Source organism: Tiliqua scincoides, chromosome 4 (assembly GCF_035046505.1).
Source record: "Tiliqua scincoides isolate rTilSci1 chromosome 4, rTilSci1.hap2, whole genome shotgun sequence".
Taxonomy (NCBI): Eukaryota; Metazoa; Chordata; class Lepidosauria; order Squamata; family Scincidae; genus Tiliqua; species Tiliqua scincoides.
Window position 1 is genome coordinate 84,952,110 of NC_089824.1, and position 22,143 is coordinate 84,974,252.

General features: G+C 41.9%; 1 protein-coding gene across 2 annotated transcripts in view; it reads right to left on the reverse strand.

The window, feature by feature from the left end:
* Window positions 1–17,926, reverse strand: part of CDH20 (cadherin 20) — a 57,361-nt gene extending 39,435 nt beyond the window's left edge. Inside the window, exons 1-3 of one of the 2 annotated variants that reach the window (XM_066626173.1) lie at window positions 17,672–17,926; window positions 3,752–4,046; window positions 336–455 (exon numbers count right to left, since the gene is read on the reverse strand). In XM_066626173.1, coding sequence (XP_066482270.1) covers window positions 336–455; window positions 3,752–4,046; window positions 17,672–17,926 — 670 coding nt within the window. Of the gene's footprint in view, window positions 1–335; window positions 456–3,751; window positions 4,047–17,671 lie in introns of those variants that run through there. The other variant, XM_066626174.1, reaches the window with a different exon arrangement.
* Window positions 17,927–22,143: the final 4,217 nt, after the last annotated feature.

A 22,143-nucleotide genomic window follows, 5' to 3' on the forward strand; every position in this document is an offset into this window, starting at 1 on the left:
CTGTATTCATTTTTCAACACACCAGTTTGTCCATTCTGTATATTTCATTTTTAATCTTCATTTTACTTATGTTGCTTTATTCTCAGGTTCAATGCGCTGTCCACTAAAGTTAATTGCTTTTTTCCTTCCATTGCACAAGCCTACAATTGTTGCTGGACTAGACAGACCATTTCTCATTCATGTTTTTAATACCCTCTCAGTGCTTTATTGGGAAACAATGGGATACATGGTCATTGATGATTTGGATTTTGACAGTAAAGCCTAAGGTGAATACTGAATGGAAGCTAATGGAAAATGTCACATTCTTGGCTGATTTTTCTCTTGAATGAAATTACCTGTTCTGGAGTCCACAGAGAAATATGGCTGTCCTTGGAGAATGCTGTAGACTACCCTGGCACTGTTCCCATAGGTTGGATCATCAGCATCTGTTGCTGTCACTTGGATAACAGAGGTGCCTGACAAAAACAGCGTAGAACCTTGTTAGATTCATAGCTGTGAACAGGACATGGATCTAACTAGATTCCTGTGAATTATAACTGTTTGGCTGTGCGGAACCTTCACTTAGGGGCTATTCTCCTGTTGCTTGAGGGATTTATACCTACAATTCATTAGCACTAATGGGAATTACAGACACAATCCATCTACCTCAATGGGACAGAAAATAATCTATTGAGAAGCAGTGTTTGTTGGTGGTCTGTTAAAAGGTCACATGGTGCTCATTCCTCACCTCTACCTTTTAAATCTCACAACTTAAAAACAAAGTTTCAAAACCATACTTTGCTAATGAAAAAAGGCATTGCTAGGATAAGCCATGAAAAACTACATGATCAATCAGAGAAGGGGAAAACACAGGTTGTCATGGGAAGTGAGTGAGAGTATGAGAACAACTGCATTCTGTTTTGCACCAATTTATTCGTTCATTTGTTCATACTCACTCACTCACAGTGTTGTACATTCTGGTGTTACATGTGTAATATCAGCGAGGGCTTCTTATGAAATGTGAACCCAAAATCATGAGAATGGTAGATTACAAATTTTGGCTGATGGATAAATCACACATATTCTAAACCACTACTACTGTTGTCTTCAAAATGTGAAAAAGGTATGAGTCAGACTTTGGAAAAATCTTGCTATTTGGGTGTAAGTCACCTTCCTGAGAATTGAACATCATGTCCTAGACTTTTTATTTGCCTTTGTTCTGCACCATAACAACCCTATCAAAATGTATTTTCCAATGTGATGCTGGTATAACACTCCTGCAATGCTACCAAATGCCATGGGATATGATTCAGTCAAAGTTCAGCCCTTTTAAAGCGCCATTGATGTTAACAGCAGAGCTCAGCATGTTCAGCTCTCCCACAGAGGTCTACAGGACATAAAAGTCCTTAACTGTGCTGTACTGAGGAGTTATATGTATTCAGCTGTATACCTTAGCATGTCCTAAAATTAAATTTGCAATTCCGGAGACTAGAAACTTAAAAAAAGACAAACACTGGATTCATGTAAATCTAACAAAGGCTGTAGGTTGCTCATCCTTCATATAGACAGAACTATAGGCATGCTTGGAGCTTTACAGAGCAAATATCTAATCAACATTCCAAAGAACTTGCAGGCTGATGCTGGACAAACTAAGTGACAAAAAATGGAAAGAGAGCAAGAGAAAGGACTCAGACTACAATAAATGCAAGAGCACATACATGTACATTTGGCTTTTGCTACAGTGAAGAGGGACAGGCAACAGTGAGAAAGTAAGGACATTAATATGAATCTATAAGTTTGTAGCGTATCTGCCTTCTCATATGATAATGCATACACAAGGCAAACAATATTTGAGATTAGGAGGGCAGGATTTCAATATTGTCCTGTAAACTGCAAAGAGTTTATAAGTTTTATTTTGTGATATAACTTGCTGTTCTATAAAGGCTCGTGGATTTCTTATCCTATAATCCTTTCCAAAATCAAAGTGCTTTAAAACCACCTTTGCCTTTCCCTGATCTATGGGCAGTCAAAGTACCTTTAAGCTCCTGGTGTAAAACTGGCTAAGACTCATGACTGCTTTAATTTACACTGGCTGATTATGGGTCCTGGGGGATGGCTATACAGCCTGAAATTTAATGAAGTACAAAGCTTGTTGCCACAGATCTTCAGAACCTTCTCCTTGTAGCTCTTCAGGCATACTGTCTTAAGGAATAAGGATGCCAGCTGGATGCATACCCTGCTTCAGGGGCAGCATGTGTGGCCTTAGCATCACTTTTGCAACCAGCTGGCCTGCAAAATGTGACCCACTGAGCCCAACAAGAGCTATGATAGTACACTTCTTAAGAACATAAGGAGGTTTTGCTATCTATGTGGGACTGCTAGACTGGAGGTTGTCCAGTAGCTGGCAGGATAGCAATACATATCTGATAGAATGAGTTCAATTTGGTAATCCAAGTACAGGTTGAGACTAATCATTTGCATGGGTTCTGTTCCAAGCACTCACGTGGATTAAAAAAAATGCACTATAGCAAATCAATTTAAAAAACAGTTTCTTTGCTCCAGTGATTGAAAAACAGCCTTGCTGATCTTTTGACTCTAAGATAAGAGTCATTAAGAAGACAATCCATCAGCACTTTGCTCAGCCCCTCCCTTCACCAATGCAAAATGATCACGTGATTTCTTTCACGCGCTGGCGGAAGGGAGAGGTCCGAAGGAGTGAGAAGGATTGATGGATTGTTAGCCTGCTGCCCTCTCTCTCTCTCTCTCTCTCTCTCATATTAAGGAGGCTGTTGTTAAAGGACTGTTCAGTTTTTAAAACTGATTTTAAAAGGATGCATTTTTCCCCTTCTCCAGGGATCAGCACATTCCTTCTCATTTGCAGGGGCCATTTGTGTTGAGTCAAATCCTTGTATAAAAAATCCGTGTATAAATAGGCTGGACCTGTACAGTGCAAGTTCAATTGTGCAAGTACAAAGGTATGTGCAATAACAGCAGGGCACAACAAAGAACGGGGGTGCGAGGGTGGTGAACCAAGGGAGGCATCAGCAGCACTTGCATGCATTGATATCCTACCTGTCTCCCTTACCACCACCGTTACACACCTCAGATTTAAGAGTGCTAAACAGCAGACATAGATCCAAGGATTCCTATGGCAGTGGTGGAGACTTTCCCAAGGGTAAGTGAGAAAGCGTTCCGTTGGTGCGGCTGCACTGGCAGCAGGGACATGCAGTGCTGGGGTGGCAGGTGAGGCAGAACTCGCCGTTGTTGTCTGCGGAAAAGCACTGCCCCACCTGCTTACTCCCAAGGAGGCTCTCCTCCCGTTTTCTTGGGTGTAAGGAGAGCCTCCTTGGTAGTAGTGGGTGAGGTGTCTGTGGTGCTTTTCCATGGACTACGGTGGGTGGTTCTGCCTCATGTGCTGCCCCTGCATTGCATGTCTCTGATTGGCGGCGGCGGGGGGGGGGAGGACTTGAGAATGATTGGGCTGCCCATCTGCATTCCTAGAAAAAGCAGAGGATCAGTAAAGCTACAATTCTAAAACCCACACTTTCTTCCACCCAGGAATTTATTACTAAAACAATGCTTGCACAATTTAGAGGGGGCACGTATTACCCTTGTGTGGGCCACAATAGTCTGAAATTAACGACTAGGCTGTAAAACTAATTTCCATCCTTTCTCCTGCATTGTTTCTGTTAAGGAGCAAGGAACACTTGCATAGCTCGTGTACTGATTCGTTTTCTAAGCACCCAAAGAATGTTTTAAAAGTGCCCCTTACCCACTGGTGACATTTCTGGTACGGAAGCAACATATGGTCCATCCAGGAACTTGGGTTCATTGTCATTGATATCTTGAATTTTGATAATAAATTCAGATTCTGGTTCCATCGGCCTGCCTGTCCGTCTATCCAAGGCTTGAGCTCTCAGGGTGTACTGGGATCTCTCTTCTCGGTCTAGTCTCTGAATGGCATGGATATCCCCAGTAGTGTCATCAATGGTGAAAACAACACCAGCTCCTTCTCCTGACAGAATATATTTGATTGATCCATCTCCTCTGTCCATATCGGAATGGAGCTGCAAAAAGGTAACCAGACGTCACTGACTCTTTAACACACAGTATTTGTGAAAACTGTTTAGTGCAGTGGTTCTCACACATTTAGCAAGGGGACCCACTTTTTAGAATTAGGATCTGTCAGGACCCACCGGAAGTGATGTCATGACCGGAAGTGACATCGTCAAGCAGGAAAATTTTTTAGCAATCCTAGGCTGCAATCTTACCCACACTTACCCAGGAGTAAGTCCCATTGACTGTCATTGTTAAAAGAATATACATAGTAACTAGTTAAAAGTACAGGTCTGCAACATTTCCCCAAATGGAGTCACATACCATAGGAGCATCATGTCTAATATGTTAAAAATAAAATATTGAAATGAATGCCCCCTCCCCCCAAAATTGGCTCATGACCCACCTAGTGAACCCAGTTTGTGAAACACTGCTTTAATGAATAACTATTATTCATTTCTATGGGGAAAAATTAAGTGCTGCACTTGGGAGTCAACACTGTGGGAGAGACAAAACCTGCCCACAGTTCCTGTCATTGGCTACCCCCTTTCTCATCCTGAAAGCTGCTCCATGATTTTGAGAAATTGTCTTCTGGAGCACATGTGCATGCAGTTTCTAGGCTGGGAGAGGGAAAGAGCATTCCTTTGCTTTTCTTGAGGACCTGGAGACTGTGTTTTGTTTGGGAAATATAGAATCGGTTTTGGAAAAGGAGACCTGGCCTTGGACCTTGACTCAGGCTGGGGCAATTGGCTTGGTGGTGAATGAGTGGGTGGAGAAACATGGGGTTTAGGTTAAGCAAGGACTGTAAACATTCCAAACCTACAGAACTCCCCCCCCCCCCACATCTGATAAAACTCATTTTAAAAGCGGTCTAGAAAATAAATAAAATGATTAGTAGGTCTGTATTTTTCATACAAAATGCAAATGGTTTTTTTTGCATATTTTGTTATGGTTCCCCCCATGCCAAATTAATATTTCATTAATATTGGCCTAAGTTTAAATTTGAAGACAAAAGGATAGCCTTATTATGGCAGTGAGTTAATGTCATAGAAATTTATGAAGGTTATGCTAGAAAAAATACAGCGTAACTCTCCTGAAATGAGAAAGTTATAGTACAGTATAGCCATTGTAAAGCAGTGAGCCAAAGTAAGCGGCTTGAAACATCTGAATATACACACCAGCACAGCTGCTGCAGTTGATAATGCATCCTAGAATATTAAAGGGAATTAGTGAATTAACGCACTGCATGGCAGCTAATTAGTTCTGAGTAGGCATTGATAATTTGGGAGGCAACGGAACTCAGACAAGCAAAATGCGGTATCAATTATCTTTTACAAAAGACAAGAAGAATGATTCAATTAGTTACAAGTCTGCTAAACACCTTTGCCTTGTGAAATAATTGAAAAAATATAAAGAGGAAAATCACTTGAGGCTTGAACAAATTGTTTATGGAACCACAGGCAGAAATACTAAGAATAGGTTCAGGAAGATTTCTGCCCAATAAAATCTGCTCCCCCCTTAACCTTATATGGGTGTGTGGGGAGAAAATACTTGAAAATGCTAGAAGTACAAAAACACTTTGGAGACAAACTCTATGGTGGTCATTTGGACCTATATTTTCTTGTAAGTATTTTTGAGATTCCAGCTGTGGTGTCCTTGATACAGCAAAACACCCAGCACTAGTTAGAAACATCCAGCCCCATTCTAGCAGATCTAGGCCTGATGAGAGCAATGTACCAAATGACCTCTTCCAGCATTCCCAGGCAGAATGCCACTAGCGTGGGAAAGAGCTGCACTGTGGTCTTCTTTCATGTGGCCTAGATCTTTCAACCTCACTGGGTTGCTACAGCAGGAGCACTCACATTCTCTCTATCCACCCAACACATTTGAGTGGGAGAAAACTGATGCTCATTCCCTTGAACACCATGCTATCATATGGTATGGCAGCTTTCTAAATATAGTTTTTAGGGTACAACGCACTGTCCAAAATGAATGAAATATGAAGGAGGAAGTGAGAGGTTACACAGGCACTTTTTAAAGTGGTGCCCTTTTATATTTTGCAAGGTGAGAGCCAATATTCTTCTTTACCCCAACCTGGCATCACTTTCAGTGCTGGGCGTCTCTTGCATCTTTTTTAGATTGTGAGTCCTTTGGGAACAGGGAACCATTTATTGATTTAGGGCCTGATCCTGTGGTCCGTGCCGCGCCTCCGTGGTGCGGACGACAGTCGCAAACCTGCCGTAAGGCACATTTTCGGGGCTTACCACCGGGCTCCAGCTGGAGCTAGCCCAGCTCTGGCTGGCGCTGAGCCAGCGTGTGGCAGGTGCCCGGGTTCTGCGGCTCAGTGGTCTCCGTGACTGCTGGGCTGTGGAACGGGAGATGGGGGCAAGGTCAGGGGTATGGGGGAGGCGTTCCGGGGAGGGGGGAGGCGTGGCTGGGGGTGTTCAGCTGGCAGCTCCAGGAAGCTCAGGATTGGGCTGTTATTTACCTATGGAAATTGCTTTGCCACTACTTTTTCTTGAAAAGTGCTATATAAATAGTCTAATGACAATGTTGATAAAGTTCATATCAACTGCACATTTACAAAAACAATTCAGTAAAGAGAAAGACATATGCTGAAGGATGAAAAGAAAGCATAGCTATGAAATCGTATTGCTAAAACAATTGGTACAACCATTTTTCTTGGGACATTGATCATTAGGCAAGAAATAGTAATACAAACGTGGAACCTTTTCCGACTCATAAACAAATGGACTGCATCATACGACTTGTCTGATCAATTTTAAAGTCTTCGGAGGAATCAAATTCTCCCTTGTTTTGTGTCACCGGGGCTTTATTGACTGCAAGCGCTGAATGTCAAGTCACGCCAAGCAAAAGTCCTGACCTTATGACTCAATGAATCTTTGGGGAACGTTGCACTTCCCAGCTAGTAAGTGTCCTGTTGTTGGCCTACATAAACTCTGCTCCAATTTTTATTGAATTCAGAAGATGTTGTGTAGGTCATACCCTGAATCAGCAATACTGCAGCTGCGATTCAGGAAACATATCACAAAACTCCATATATTTCTGTTTAGCTAAGGAGTCTGTTCTAAGCCCATTGCCACCGTGTTCCCTCGGAATGGATCACGATGACTAAAATGTCGAAACAACAATGTAGGATCAGCAGTTTTACTCAGCAATCAAAGTTGTATCACAAAATGAGATCTATTCCAAACAAGAAAGTTCTGTTGTGTACAGGCAATATGTTATTTTTGACTTTTATTTGCTCCCTCTTCCCTCCGCCACAGATCCACTGTTGATGAACATTTCAAGTTGGTCCTGGAGCAGTTGTACAGAGAGAAATTCAATGGTTGTTGCTTTCCCAGTCACTGCAGGCCCATGATCGGAAACCAAGTTCATGTAGCTGTTAAAGGTGCTGGAACCTCTGCCTGGAAGTTAATTGACAACTTTACGTGCTTCATCTTGTCATGCTTCATAACGGATCACACAGACACTCTCTAATTTAATGGCACATTTATTATTCAGTTGTTCTGAAACTGTGGGGCAAAATGCCCATTCAGAGGCAGTCTATCTCTGACCAGATGGGTAAAACAACAGGGAAAAGCCATCACCTTAGTGTTTGGCTTGTGATGCCCAAAGGTATCTGGCTGGCCACCATTGGAGGCAAACTAGATGAGGCCTGGTCTGATCAAGAAAGACAGTTCTTCTGTTTGTTTTAAAAGTATAAACATTTTTATTCAGTCTTTCCATTTAGCAAAATGCCCAAGGCATATTATTACTATTATTGCTGGTTGTCTGGTTGCTGTTGCCAGTGTCTGTTCTGTATTTTCAAAGATTGTGAGTCCTTTGGGGCAGGGAACAATTGATTGATTGTATTTTGTATATTGCTTTGTGAACTACAGGTCCAGCCTATTTATACACGGATTTTTTATACACGGATTTGACTCAACACAAATGGCCCCTGCAAATGAAAAGGAATGTGCTGATCCCTGGAGAAGGGGAAAAATGCACCCCTTTAAAATCAGTTTAAAAAACTGAACAGTCCTTTAACAATAGCCTCCTTAATGAGAGAGAGAGAGAGAGAGAGAGAGAGAGAGAGAGAGAGAGAGAGAGAGAGAGAGAGAGAGAGAGAGAGAAGCTGGCTGACAATCCATCAATCCTTCTCTCTCCCACTGACCCCTCCCCTCCCCCTGAGCACATGAAAGAAAGGTGATCATTTTGCATTGGTGAAGGGAGGGGCTGAGTGAAGCGCCTTTGTAAGCTCTTAGAGGACGACTGATTGATGGATTGTCTTCTTAATGACTCTTATCTTACATCACAAAGGTCATCAAGGCTGTTTTTAAATCACTGGAGCAAAGAAACTTTGTTTTTTAAATTGATTTGCTATAGTGTGTTTTTTGCCATCCACGTGAGTGCCTGGAACGGAACCCATGTGAATAATTAGTCTCAACCTGTTTGAAAAGTGGTATATAAATAATCTTCTTCTTCTTCTTCATAATGATGATGTTGTAGTAAAAAGATCGTACAGACTACAAGCAAAAGCATGACAAGGTAGCAACAATGATACTCTGAAACATCTGCAAAAAAATATAAGCTAGCTGCAGGCAAAAACTGGTTGAAGAATTGATATTGAAACTGGTTGAAAAATTAAAATTGAAATTGAAAAAGCTGTTGAAAATAAAGATGCAAAAGTACTATGAAATTTCTGTCTACAGACAGACAAATATCTATCGCACTATACACCAGGCATAACTGTAGTCAAGAAGAAAGAAAAACAAGTCAAAATAACTGGTATAGCAATACCAGGTGACAGTAGAGTAGAAGAAAAAGAACTGGAAAAATAACAGAATACAAAGATCTACAAAAAAAAAAAAATTGAAAGGTTGTGGCAGAAGACCAGAATAATCCCAATGGTGATTGGCACCCTCGGTGCTATTCCAAAACATCTTGAAGAGCACCAGAACAGCAGAGGGGCCACAGAAATTACCATCCACCAACTACAAAAAGCAGCTTTATTTGGGAACAGCTTACATCTTGCAACGATATTTATCACAGCAAAATAAGATAAAAATCAGGCTTCCCAGATCCTTGGGAAGGATTCAATGTCTGGATAAAACAAAGCAGTCATAACACCTGTCTGCCTGTGCAAAAATCTCATAATAATATTTATATACCACTTTTCAAACATTAGTAGTTCACAAATTGGTTTATATAGGGCACAATCCTAACCCCTTATGTCAGTGCTTTCCAGCACTAACATAAAGGCAATGCAGCTCTGAGATAAGGGAACAAACATTCCCTTACTTTGAGGAGGCCTCTGTGAGTGACACCCAACTGCAGAATGTAGCACATGTCCCATTGGCACCACTATGCCAGTGCTGGAAAGCACTGACATAAGGGATTAGGATTGCGCCCATAATAAAATCAATCAGTCAATGGTTCCCTGTCTCCAAAGGGCTCACAAACTTAAAAAATACAGTAGAAATACTGTAAAAAATACTGGCAACAGCCACTGGAAAAGACACTACACTAGGGTGAAGAGGGACAGTTGCTCTCCCCCAGATAAATATGAGAGGAAACCACCACTTTAAAAGGTTCCTCTTTAAACAATCAACTATCAAATGTGAACAATGTTTGCACCCTAAGAATGTCTTCTGTTTGCAGGAGACACTGTATAGCCTCATCCTATCTAAACTGCCTTGCTGGTGGATCATACATTCCTGGAACTGGTGCACATTGTGCAATGGTGCTGGCAAGCACAATGAGGCAATTGCTGGTGGCCAAACAATGCAGGCTGGAAGAAAGACCACTGTCTGCTAGTGCCAGGTGAGCTAAAAATGGAGGTGGGTGGTGGCAAGAAGGGGGGGGAGGAATGGGCTGTTCCTGGACAGGGAGGGAAGTGGAATGGGGAGGGGGAGGGATCAGCAGCATGTGTGTGCTGCTGTATCCTATCTCCCTTCCCTCTCCCTCACAGAGGGAAGTTTCCTGCTTCCTATTAACATTCTTACTGTGCCCTTCTAATGTGCAGGCTGCCTGCCTCATGGTGCGTTCCTGTTCTAACATCTATAAAAGTAAGAAACATGCCTGCTTGCTAATGAAAAAATGGAAGGCAATGGCATGGGAAGGCGGAGCATCAGACTTAAAGGGTCCGCTGGGACCCCCGCGGGGGCCTGGAACAGATCCCTGTGGATACGGGGGGGGGGGTGTCTGTAGTTTCTTTCAGTTTTATCTTTTTAATTCAAGGTGTGCAGGAGATATGCATTTGTACATATGCACTTTGTGCTGGCCTGGAGAGCAAAGGCTAGGCCAGAAACAGAGCTATTTACGGGACTGATGACAAGAAGCCACAGATTTTTCTGAGCGGTTATTTCTGTTTTTGTACCATTTTTATCATGGACCAGAGGTCAGCCTTGGACTCCCTTCTCCAAACAAACTTTGTTGACAGATCCCTAAAGTACACTTGAACTAGGAGACAGAGTTGTCATCCTCTCTGGAGGCTAGGAGTATCAGTCAGGAGGCTCAGGGCCCAATCCTATCCAACTTTCCAGCTCCAGTGTAACCACAGTTTGTTTATTTGTTTATTTATTTATATCCCCCTTTTCCACTCCAGAAAGGAGCACTCAAGGCGGCAGCCCCGTGGTAAGGCAACACATGTTCCTGTATCTTGAGAATGCCCCAGTGACTGCCCTTCTACCACAGGATGCAGCGCACACCTCACTGGCACAATTGCACCAGCACTGGAAAATTGGACAGGATTGAGCCTTCAATTGTTTGGAGAGGCTATCTCCCCCACCACAAATGGGTTAAGTGCTTTCACAGCATGCTCAGAGGCTCACCTCTTTTCCTGTAGCCACTAGTTCAGGCTACAGGGAGCCATTCTAAGCTACAGTTTTCTCCACAGCATGAATCCTATAATATTTCCCTCTCCTCTCAGTCGCCACAATGGATCTGAGTTTCAGAATGAACTCAGCAATAACAGGAGTCATTTTCTGATTTCTTGGAAACAATTTGCATTTACTATTCTAAATAAATATGGTGTGTTTTTTTTTAAAAACCAATCACTAATTTCAATTCATTAAAAGGAAGCTTCTTTTTCTCGCTTCTTTTTCTCTCTTCTTTGTAATTGAGAGACTATATATCAGAAGCCAGAAATTGAATTTTTAGTGGAAAACATTATTATGGTTTCGTCGACTGATTTACAATAATTTACTATTTATCTGCTCTTTGGCATGTTTGGCCAAATTGCCTAGAATAACGCTGTGCTGAACATTCTCTAATTTTGACATTCATTTTGAAAGCTGCACACTTGATATAGTCAAAAAATACTGAAAAACTCACCTCAAGATCCACTCATACTGTTTTAATGTTGTTCCATTTCCTGGTAGCAGCTGTTTCTAAGTTCCATTTTCTTCTACTTCATTCTCACAATTCTCAACCATGTTTGCCCACATTGCCTTTTAATATGCATCAACCTTTCTCCCAAAACAGGGGTTTAGAGACTGGTTGGTAATGGCCCAACATGGTGAGGTTAAGGGAGGATGTTTTTAAAGAGGACTGCCACTTTAAAGCAGGGTGGGGCACACTCCCTGAGAGATGCATTTATCACCCTTTCAGCCCCCTCATCCCATCCTCCCTACATAGATTTCAGCATGATAGGCAAGGGTCAAACAGGCATGTGGTTAGCCTCATATTTCTAAGGACCTTGTCCCCTAGACTGCATAACTTGAAAATAATCCATAATACCTGTACAAGCAGATTCAGATAGTATATGAACAGGAACCATCAATGCAGAGTCCAAATTGTGGCAGATGTGAGAGATTTGATCTCCAAAGTGTCTTGCAAACTGATCATAGTGGGCCATGGAGGTTTGGTTCATCCTCCAGGAAGTCCAGATGTAAAAAGTCCTGTACTGCCTGGAACAGCTCCACTGAATAGGTCTCCACAGTCAGTGATGGCAGAGAAGGAAACCTTCTTCACTACCATCATTGCCAGGGAGTAGCCTCAAAAATGGGCTCTAGTCCATGTTTGACTGGACTTATCAACAGATAAGTCCTCCACTGTCACTCAAGTAATTTATAGAGGCTGTGTTCACAAGTGATGAAAATTGGAGGTGCCTTTTGATACAATTAACCTGACACAAGGTAAGTAATTTTGTCTAAGTCGTATTCTACGAGAAACATGGAAGATTTTTAGGGTCCTCTTCAGGCACTACTTTTTCAGAATTAAGCGAGTGTCCTGGCAGAATAAAAATTGCATGACTTTCCTTCTCAGTATTAGGAAACATTTTTATTTGCATGTGCAGGTATTGCTACAAAAATGGCAAGAAAAGCGAAGTTTGCAAAAATAAATTCATGCATGCTTATTTACAAAACTGCTTGTTACAGCAATTTTGATATCATGCAAGCATCCATCTGTGAATTTAAAAAAAAAAGAGAAGAAAACCATTGTATGTATTCCTAGAAAGCATTTTGGCATTTTCATATATGTTTTAGAAGGTTTCGATGCTGCACCTAAATTACTAAGGTCACTTGGGGAGTAACTTGAGGTTGGTGGGAGGATGCAACCTATTAAGAAATACAGTAAGATTTGTCTTGTTCTTCTGCAGTGTGTTCTACCGCAAGTGCTGTTTGTTTTGTGTAATCACTGATGAGGTATTGAACGCATTCGTGGGGTGAAGGATTTTGCTAGGCATAAGATACAGAGGTATAATTTTAGAAACAATGGTCCATCGTTAAACTGTCCTTAGAACCTGGGAAGCAGAATCATATGTGACTCTGAAAAACTCAGCCCAGTCCTATCTAAACCACCACCCATAGATGCAGCCACTCCACTGAAGCGTGTGCTGCACTCTGTGGGGAGTGGTCATGGAGGTCTCTTCCAGATATAAGGACACATGTTTCCTTGCCCTGGGTAAGCCTCCACTACCGTGATGAATCTCAAGGCATATTCCTTCAGTTCCCAGTGAAAGTAAAATGGGAAGGAGGAATTGTTCAGGTTTGAAGGGCATATTTGTTATAAGATAGGAATATGAACAAAGTAAAAAGTAATTAGGCAGTCAAATGTTCTACTAACCCTGCTAACTGGATAAGAGGCACTTTTTCAAGTGGGTATTCCTCTTTTATTTAGCAGAGACAGAGTAACTGGCTCTCCTCACCCCAGCAGTGACTTTTGTAGTGGCTGCCTGCTAGCATTCTTTTGCATCTTTTTAGATTGTGAGCCCTTTTGGGACAGGAGCGATTAGTTATTTGATTTTTCTCTGTAAACCACTTTGTGAACTTTTCATTGAAAAGCAGTACATAAATATTATTATTATTATTATTATTATTATTATTATTATTATTATTATTATTAGGCACTGACTGGCAACAGATCTTCAGACTGCAGCTTTTTTAGTCCTATTTGTAGATTGAACTTCTGATCTTGTGTGTGCAACACACACACTTGCTAAGGCCCTTCCTTTAACCTTTAGTACAAGGCGGTAAGAACAGCTGGTTGGTAAATGAAAAATATCTCTAATTTGACCAAAATACCTTCCAAATCTTACAGAAAACACAATAAGGGTGTTTGTCTAACCTGAAAACAAAACAGAGGTGGAAAATCATCCTCTGTTTTGCATACAGACAAGAAATACTGTCATAAGCAATATATATGAAATGACTTCTACTGTCATAAAAATGAAGTAAACCGAACACACTCATAAACAAAGAACATACATGCAGAATCTAAGAGCAGTTGGGACCACCATATTTAGTGTTTATTTGCAGTCAGTTCAGTGTTCTAATCTCACCCATCCCTAAGTCAAATTTAACGTACCATCAACATTATATGTCTGATGAGTGTCTTGTGGCATTCAAAATTGGAATCTTATCTACAATGTTCGCACTCAAGCCAAGGTGACCCAAAAAAGCCACTGGACATAAAAAAAACAAACACAGAATAGCAGATTTGGAGAAGCTAACTTGGAGGGGTGGTCATATAAGAAGTGCTCCAACTAGTTCAGCCTTCTTTTTCCTAAGGGAGCTAGTCAAATGCTCCTGGAAGCTCTCAAGTAGGATGTGTACTTCCCCTCTTGTCTATCCACAGCATCCTGGTATTTGAGGGTCAATTCTCAAAACACATGCTTTGATAAATATTAGCAATTCATAATATTCCATGTTCATGAACTGCATGAACTGCATATGGGGTGCCCCAGTATCTGTGGGGCGGGGGGGTTCCATTCCAGAACCCTCCATGGTTAGTGGAAATCATGGATACACAGGGTGCCTGCCCTGCTCCCTGGACCCTCCTAATGACTTTTAAAGGCATTAAAAGTTACTTCTGGCTTTACGGAAAAACCAGAAGTTCCTTTTTTTTGCCTAAATGGCCATTTTGAGCCCTGCAGAGGCAGTCAACCCACTCAGAAGAGCTCCCCTCACCCAAGCTCCCCTCACCTCCAGAGGATGCGGGATGGGGTGCATCCATGGATAAGTGAAACCGCAGAGATTCATGGATACTGGGGTACCTCTATTTAACAACAGCTTGCTATTAGCTCTTCATGTTAGCACTTGATAGATGTGCCTTGTCTCTCTAAGCTCAAGCAGACTGAAACAATAAGTTGAACTAACCCGTAGTTGGTCCTAGCAACTCAGGGAAGGGGTAGCTTTGCGTCTTTTTTTAAAACTAAAAAACACACTAGTGTTGAACAGACATGAGGACACGCCAAGGAATAAGGTCAATTGATCCCAAAGAACGTGCTTTTGTGTATATCAGTACAGCATTGCACTGTAAAGGAATATATAACCACTGCAGATGCATAGAATTGTACCAAAGAAAGTCTTGATTAAGCACCATTGAAATGAATGAGATAAAGTAGTCATGATATACTTAAATCCTATTAATTTCAATAGTACTCATTCATTTCCTTTGAATACAATCCATTTTCTTTAATTAAAAAGAACAAAGAACACTGAAAAATAAGATTTCACAATTTTGCAGAGGTATGACGGGACGGATGCTGCTTCACTCATCATCATCATCATCACATCATTTACAAGTGAACTATTTATTTGATTTAGATTCCAAATTTTGCCCCAAAGAGCACCAAAGGCTATAGGCTATACATATCCAGTAGGTATCCATGACACCCATGCAGCCATAATCTATACACCAATTACAAGAGTGATGCATAAACTATTTTGCAAAGAATTATTTTCTCAGCAATTATTTTCTCTGCTTCCTTCCTAGTAAAATGCAATATTCCTATAAGTGATTCCTAGGCAGGATATCTAGAGCCTGCCCAATGAATTACCATTGCGCCTTTATTGCAGTACAAAATGACTGGTTGTTGTTCTGTACTCTCCCTATAGAGAGCAATCTGTAGAAGCTAGAAATTCACAGAATTGTTCATTTATATGAGGAAAGAAAGTTTGATTGCTTACATTCACATTGCACTTGCTTTTGGTGACCAAGAGCCCAATCCTAACCAGCGCTAGCACAGTGGGTTCACATGGACCATCTGTATCCAGCGCTGGGACTGAACAGACTGGAGGTTTCCTCAGGGTAAAGGAACTTTTTTCCCTTTCTCTCTGTAGAGCCCCAGCCTGTGTGCAATGGGGCTACTTGGATCTGTGCCAGCAAATCACTGGCGCAAGTCCAGGAAGCCCCATATCAGGTTTTCAGGAGGGGGAATAGGTTTTGGTATAAACCAGCTTGGCCAATCCCACCCTCTCCCAAGCCTGATCCACTTCCTGCCCTCCCCTGCCCCATTAACCAGCTCCATACCTCAATTTCACCCTTCCCCCACCCCTGCACTGCCCAGCAGTAGCTTTCGTTCTCTATGGTGCAGCCTACTTTCTGGGTGCTGCAAATATGCTTTATGGTATGTTTGCAACACCCTAGGTCAGGGTTATCCAAAGTTTTTGGCAGGAGGGCCACACCATCTCTCTGACACTGTGTCGGGGGCCGGGGGGAAAAAGAATTAATTCTCATTTAAAATTTGAATAAATTTACATAAGTTTACATAAATGAATATATTAAAGATGAACTTATATGAATGAATGAAGGTCTTGCAATAGCTCAAGGCCTATAAAAGGTCTTGCACAAAGCAAGGCTGGCCTTTCCTTTGCTGCAGCTACTGCATCACAGTCGTGAAACAGCAAGCAGTGGAGGAAGCCCTCATCCCACAGCTCACATGAGAGGTCAAACAGTTGCCCTCACGCTGAGAGCAGTTGCATTGTGCTAGTGCGGGCTGCAACAAATCTTGGGAGGGCCAGCGGCTCATTGGAGACTGGGGGCTCCCTGAAGGCCGCATTGAAAGGCCTTGAGGGCCGCAAGCGGCCCCAGGGCCGGGTTTTGGGCACCCCTGCCCTAGGTTGACACAGTGGCTGCTGTGCCAGCATAAAGTAAGGATTGGCCCATAAGTGACATGTGCTATACATACACTACACGTATACAACACAAGGTTAGAACCAATTAGGCTGGAAATATGGGTTCCACTGAACATATGGCCCCTGCCAAAAACACCACGGTCAATTCCACCTCTCCTTTGTAATGGCTAGCACAACATATCCATCGTCTTAAGTCTATCTGTTTGACACAGACAGAGAATGGTGAAATGCAAAATATTGTGACACCAGGACATCGGTAAGTTGCCCTAAAAATTATAGAAGTTGAGAGGAGAAAATAAATGCACAGATGCTGCTTTTGGTGGCCATTGCACATTTAAGAGATAGTTCTTGGCATAAGGAGCCTTGATTATGTTGCCTGCCCTTGAGTAAATTATAAGCAATTCTTGTTAAAGACTCTAGAACAGTGGTGTCAAACATAAGGCCCGAAGCTTTTTATCTGGCCCTCAGGTTCTCAGCTGCTGTGGTGTGTTATAGCTGAAATGGCAGCCCACATGAAAATTGAGCTTTCCCAAATCTTGAAATATGATCTTGCGTACTTTCTCTTGTGTCATTTGCAGTTAATGAGTTTCTATATGAGAACAGGGTCTTATTTTTGGCCATTAGCTGCTTAATGATGTCACTTTCTACTTAATGACATCACTTCTGGCCCTCAGCTGGAGTCCTGAATGCTAACTTCGGCCCTCTGTATGAAACGAGTTTGACACCCCTGCTCTTGAAGAAATCTGCTTTTCAAAATTTGCTGGCTAATCTTATTTGGTTTTGCTTTGTCTTCAACTTTGGCTACTGACACTTGTGCCATTGCAATCTCTCTCTCTCTCTCTCTCTCCCCATCAAACCCTTTTGCATCAATATAACCTGCCTGCACTCCAACACTGGAGCTATTCCTATAAAGACCACCGGAGATTTTGTGAGGTGACATCAATTACCGTTGATAATTGTTAGTGCTGGTCTTTTGGAAAAAAGACAAATTATCGACAACCTCTCAAAATAGACATTATTCACAGTTCAAGGTGACACCAGTTGGAAGCTCTCAGGAAATGAAATAAATTAGATGTCCATAGATACATCTCTAGGAGTGGGAGAACAGCCCAAAGACTGTTATTCCCAAGGCTAATTCCTTGGGAATTAGGACCTGGCTATTTTTTTTTTTTTTTGCTTATTATGTATATTAATGGTTCTATTGAAATAAAAAATATATATAGCTTACATATGTTTGTGCAATGTAACAATGCTCTGATACTGCCTCTTACCTTTCCCACATACAAAGGATCAGTGCCAGTATATTCTTCCAGAACAAAAAACTGGTTCCATACCCAGCTCCTCTTCATTCGCTGATGCAGAAGCAAGTTGTCTGACAGGTGGTCAGCATGGCCTTTGCTAGGTGATCTGGTGCTCTCGGAAAATACAACTGTAAGAAGGTTCATCAATAAGCAAAAGCATAAGGATATACTGAGTCCAAGCCATGTCTTTGCAGCACTCATTCCACCAGAAGTTCGCATTGCCATACCGAGGTTGATTCCAAAGTTACTGCTGGTCTTTTAAAGAATCCAATGGATAGGCCTCTGAAGCTTCAAAGAGCAGTCTTTTGGCTATTTGGAGATGACCACTTTTAGGGTACTGGTAGCCTGTAAAGCAAAAGAAATTCTCCTGTTCAGGTTTCTGACAAGTAATGGTGAGCATAGTAAAAAGGAAAAGACAAGGAAGAAGCATTATGGAGTATTTGATCTCCCTCATAAAAACGTGATAAGTTGCGCCTGTTCCATAAAAAGGTAGAATCTTGTCTTATGACTGAAGTACTGCACGAATGTCAAACGAATGTAATGATTGAGTAGCTGGAAAGGAAGGCTCTGCCGCTTTGCTAAGGCAGCTGCCAGATTTTGCTCTATTATTGATTGGTTTGAGTTAATAGAACATTTTTAAAGAAATATTTATAACCTGGACCCTTTGATAATATTTAGAAGGAGTCGTCTCATAAAAATCATAACTAATATACCACTGTACCAATCTGGTTCATCTCTTTTTTTCTCCTGACTTCTGCAAAATTCTCTTGGTCTCCCCATGCTTGTATGCATGCAGATGGATATTGCTGATGTAATGCAATGCAATGCTTTGATTAAATTTTAGCATCTGTAAATGATCTCTGCCTTTAATTATTATTTTTTTTAGCACCCAGCCTTTGGCTACTTGCAGGCTGCTGCCTGCTCTCTGAGGAGTTGGCCACTGCAGCTAATGTGACATTTCAAGAATTGTGAATGGTCAGTTAATCATTCATTATATCACCCACAAAAGGTCTCAGAATGCTGTGATTGTGGCATATGCCTCAATGAGTTAAGCCAGGGGTGTCCAAAGTTTTTGGCAGGAGGGCCACATCATTTCTCTGACACTGTGTCGGGGGCCGGAGGGGAAAAAGAATTAATTTGCATTTAAAATTTGAATAAATTTGCATAAATTTACATAAATGATTATATTAAAGATGAACTTCTATGAATCAATGAAGGTCTTGCAATAGCTCAAGGCCTATAAAAGGCCTTGCACAAAGCAAGACTGGCCTTTCTTTTGCTGCTGCTACTGCACCACAGATGTGAAACAACAAGCAGTGGAGAGAGCCCTCATCCCACAGCTCACGTGAGAGGTCAAACAATCGCCCTCACACTGAGAGCAGTTGTGTCGGGCCAGTGTGGGTTCCAACAAATCTCTGGAAGGCCAGAGGCTCATTGGAGACTGAGGGCTCCCTGAGGGCCGCATTGAGAGGCCTTGAGGGCCGCAAGTGGCCCCAGGGCCGGGGTTTGGGCACCCCTGAGTTAAGCGAATAAATTTTTCCTCCTTGAGCCTGAAAAACTCATTTGGGACAAGGAATGCTGATCGCCATCATCGAACACTTTCTCATCAGTCACAGATCTTTTGTTGTCATGAAATTAGATGACACTAACTTATCTCACTGCAGGCCATGCTTTGTAGCAGTCTTTCCTTTCACTGTTTGCTGGGTTTAATGAGGTGACACTGCAGTTTGTAACTCTGTCAATGCATTTAACATCCTCTGTGTGCTTAATGTTTCAGATTGTTTTTTCCAGGGGAAAAAAAAGAAACTCCTTTGCCTTTGGGTTCATTTCGGGCAAGTATATTCTTCAGAAAGTTTAATATTGATCTTCTAAAAGTATTTAAAGTCTACTAAGATTTCACTTTATCTTCTGTTATGAAATTAGGTTAATGATTTGACTGACCACTTAACTGTTTTATCCAGAGAAGACGATTAAAAAAAAAAAACACATAGGGGATGCATACCTCATCATGCTCATACCCAAATCCTTCCAAAGAAGCAAAACCTATTATAAATTAATTTGCACAGCTGTATAGGTTGTGCCTCATTGCCCGCTGATTTGGTATCCACTGTTTTGAATCACCACTGATACTGAGGTCTACTTTTAAATGCCTTGTAACAAGGAAAAGAAGCACCGAAATCCCATTTCCTACCTTCATGCTGTTAAACTGCACTGGTTGCAAGCTTTTGGGATTAAAGATAGCTTTGAAGACCCACTTCTGGGTTTTTTGCTCCTCTATTGTCACTCCAGAACACATGAGTATAGACACTATACTGCATTCAGCTGTAATTTCATTCCATTAGATTCCATTATTCACCTCATCTAGTGGCTGAATGCAGTGTAGCATCTATACCAGCCATTTCCAACCTTTTCCAGCTCATGGCACACTGACAAGGCACTAAAGTTGTCAAGGCACACTACTAGTTTTTAATTACTTTAAATTATGTTACAATTAATTTTTAATTAATACAACTAATACGATTAGATCATTACATAGCAATTAAAGAAATTCACAAGAAGCTTGGAGAGGGAAGTGTATGTGATTTCTGGAAAGCAGGAATAATGTTTTGAAGCAGGGTGATCAAATTGTTCTCAGAAGTGCCAGAAAGTGTTGGCAAAGGGGTCAGATTGAACACATACTGGAGAAATGCAGGGTGAGGGGCAGTAAGGAGAAGTGACTGAAACAAATGCAGGATTCAACTGAGGTGGGGGGAAAAGAGAGAGAGAGAATGGGAGGCAAATGATTCTGGACTTTGGAAGGTGGGGAAGAGGGACAGGAGGGGCAGTAAGAGAGGTTTTAACTGCAATTATGAGATGGGGGAATGTGTGTGTCGGAGGGGAGGGGATGGGCGGGGGAGAAGAAAAGAGAGAAGTGTCAATTGCCTGCTCATATATTTTTACTTACCTCCTGTTAGGTTGGCTGATAGTCTTTGGTTGATCATTTTTGGGTCTCCTTGGACCTGCAACAGCCACTTTGCTGGTGCAGTTCTGAGGAGAGCTAGGGAGTGTGTCAGGTGAAAGCCACTGCTGCTGGATCTACCTCCTCCTGTCCTAAAATACGCCCCCGGTTGCTCCACCTCCCTGACCATGAACCATCCTTGCACCAGCCTACCTGTCCTGGCGCCATTCAGGGTCCATGGCAGTGGGAATCTGCCACTGCAGCTGCCTTGCAACAGTGGCCTTAAATGGCCTGGCAGCAGCACAGTCTCTGAGTCATCGCAGGTCATTTTATGCCAACAGGGCACTAGTCCCATTGTCAGAAAATGTTGATAAGAATGGGTTGAAAAACCTTTAAAAAAAATGTTCTGCCAGGAAGATATTTATCACAGTTTTAACTGCTGCTTTCATGCTGTCATCATAATAGGTATTTAAGTATTTGTATGTATACATTGTTCACTGTCCTGGAAGATTCCAAAGCTGTAAAGCAGGAAATAAGTCTTTTAAATAAGTAAATAAATTTAAATACATGATAGACACACAGACAGAGGGAAATTCAGAGTAACCTGATGAAACTGACTGGCAATAAGTTTAGGACTGATACAGAAAAAAATCTCCCAGGCCAGATGCGCAAGGCGACTTAACAAAAAATAGAATATACAAAAACAATAGATAAAATCACAAAAAATAAATAAAACCAATTGGAGGAGGCAAACTATTTACAACCAAGGTACTGCTCCAGAGATACATGAGGCAGGCAACCTGTTACCCAAACGCCAGACAGAACAAAAATCTTTTGTGCTCTTGCTGAGACTTCATGAGGGAGGGCATAGATCTTAAATTTCTCTGGTAGGGAGTTCCACAATTATGGAACCAACCGAGAAGGCTTGCCCTTATGCCGCCATCCCCCTAACTTAGGAGAAAGGTGGCACTTGCAGAAAAGACCTCTCAGGTGACCTAAGAGGGTGGGCCGGAATATATGGGAGAAGGTGGTGACTCAGATAACCTGACTCCAAACCGTGAAGTACTTTAAAGGTCACAGCATAGAGAAAGAACAAGACTCAGTTATGGGTAAGTCTATCAAAGCTAGTAGTCTACAGAAGAGGCAGTGTACCCTCGAATGTCAGATACCAGGGACAGATACCCTTTCTGTATCCCCTATTCTACAAATGCACTTTGATTCAGAGATGGTTTGGGCCACCCTACGAGGGGTGGCCGTCAACCTCCATGCTGTCTTTGTGCATATCCAGATATGTATCCAGCTGGTTGCTACTGCAAACTGAATGCAGGACTAGAAGAACCTGTAGCCTGGTCCAGCAGGGGAGTTGTTATCTCTCACATCCTTCACACATTCATACCACACATTGCCTTCCCGGGTCTCACAGAATGTCATATGCAGAAACTTTATCTGACTGGCCCTAGGCAGTCTGTCACTACTATAAGGAAAGCATCCAGAGTATTCTACC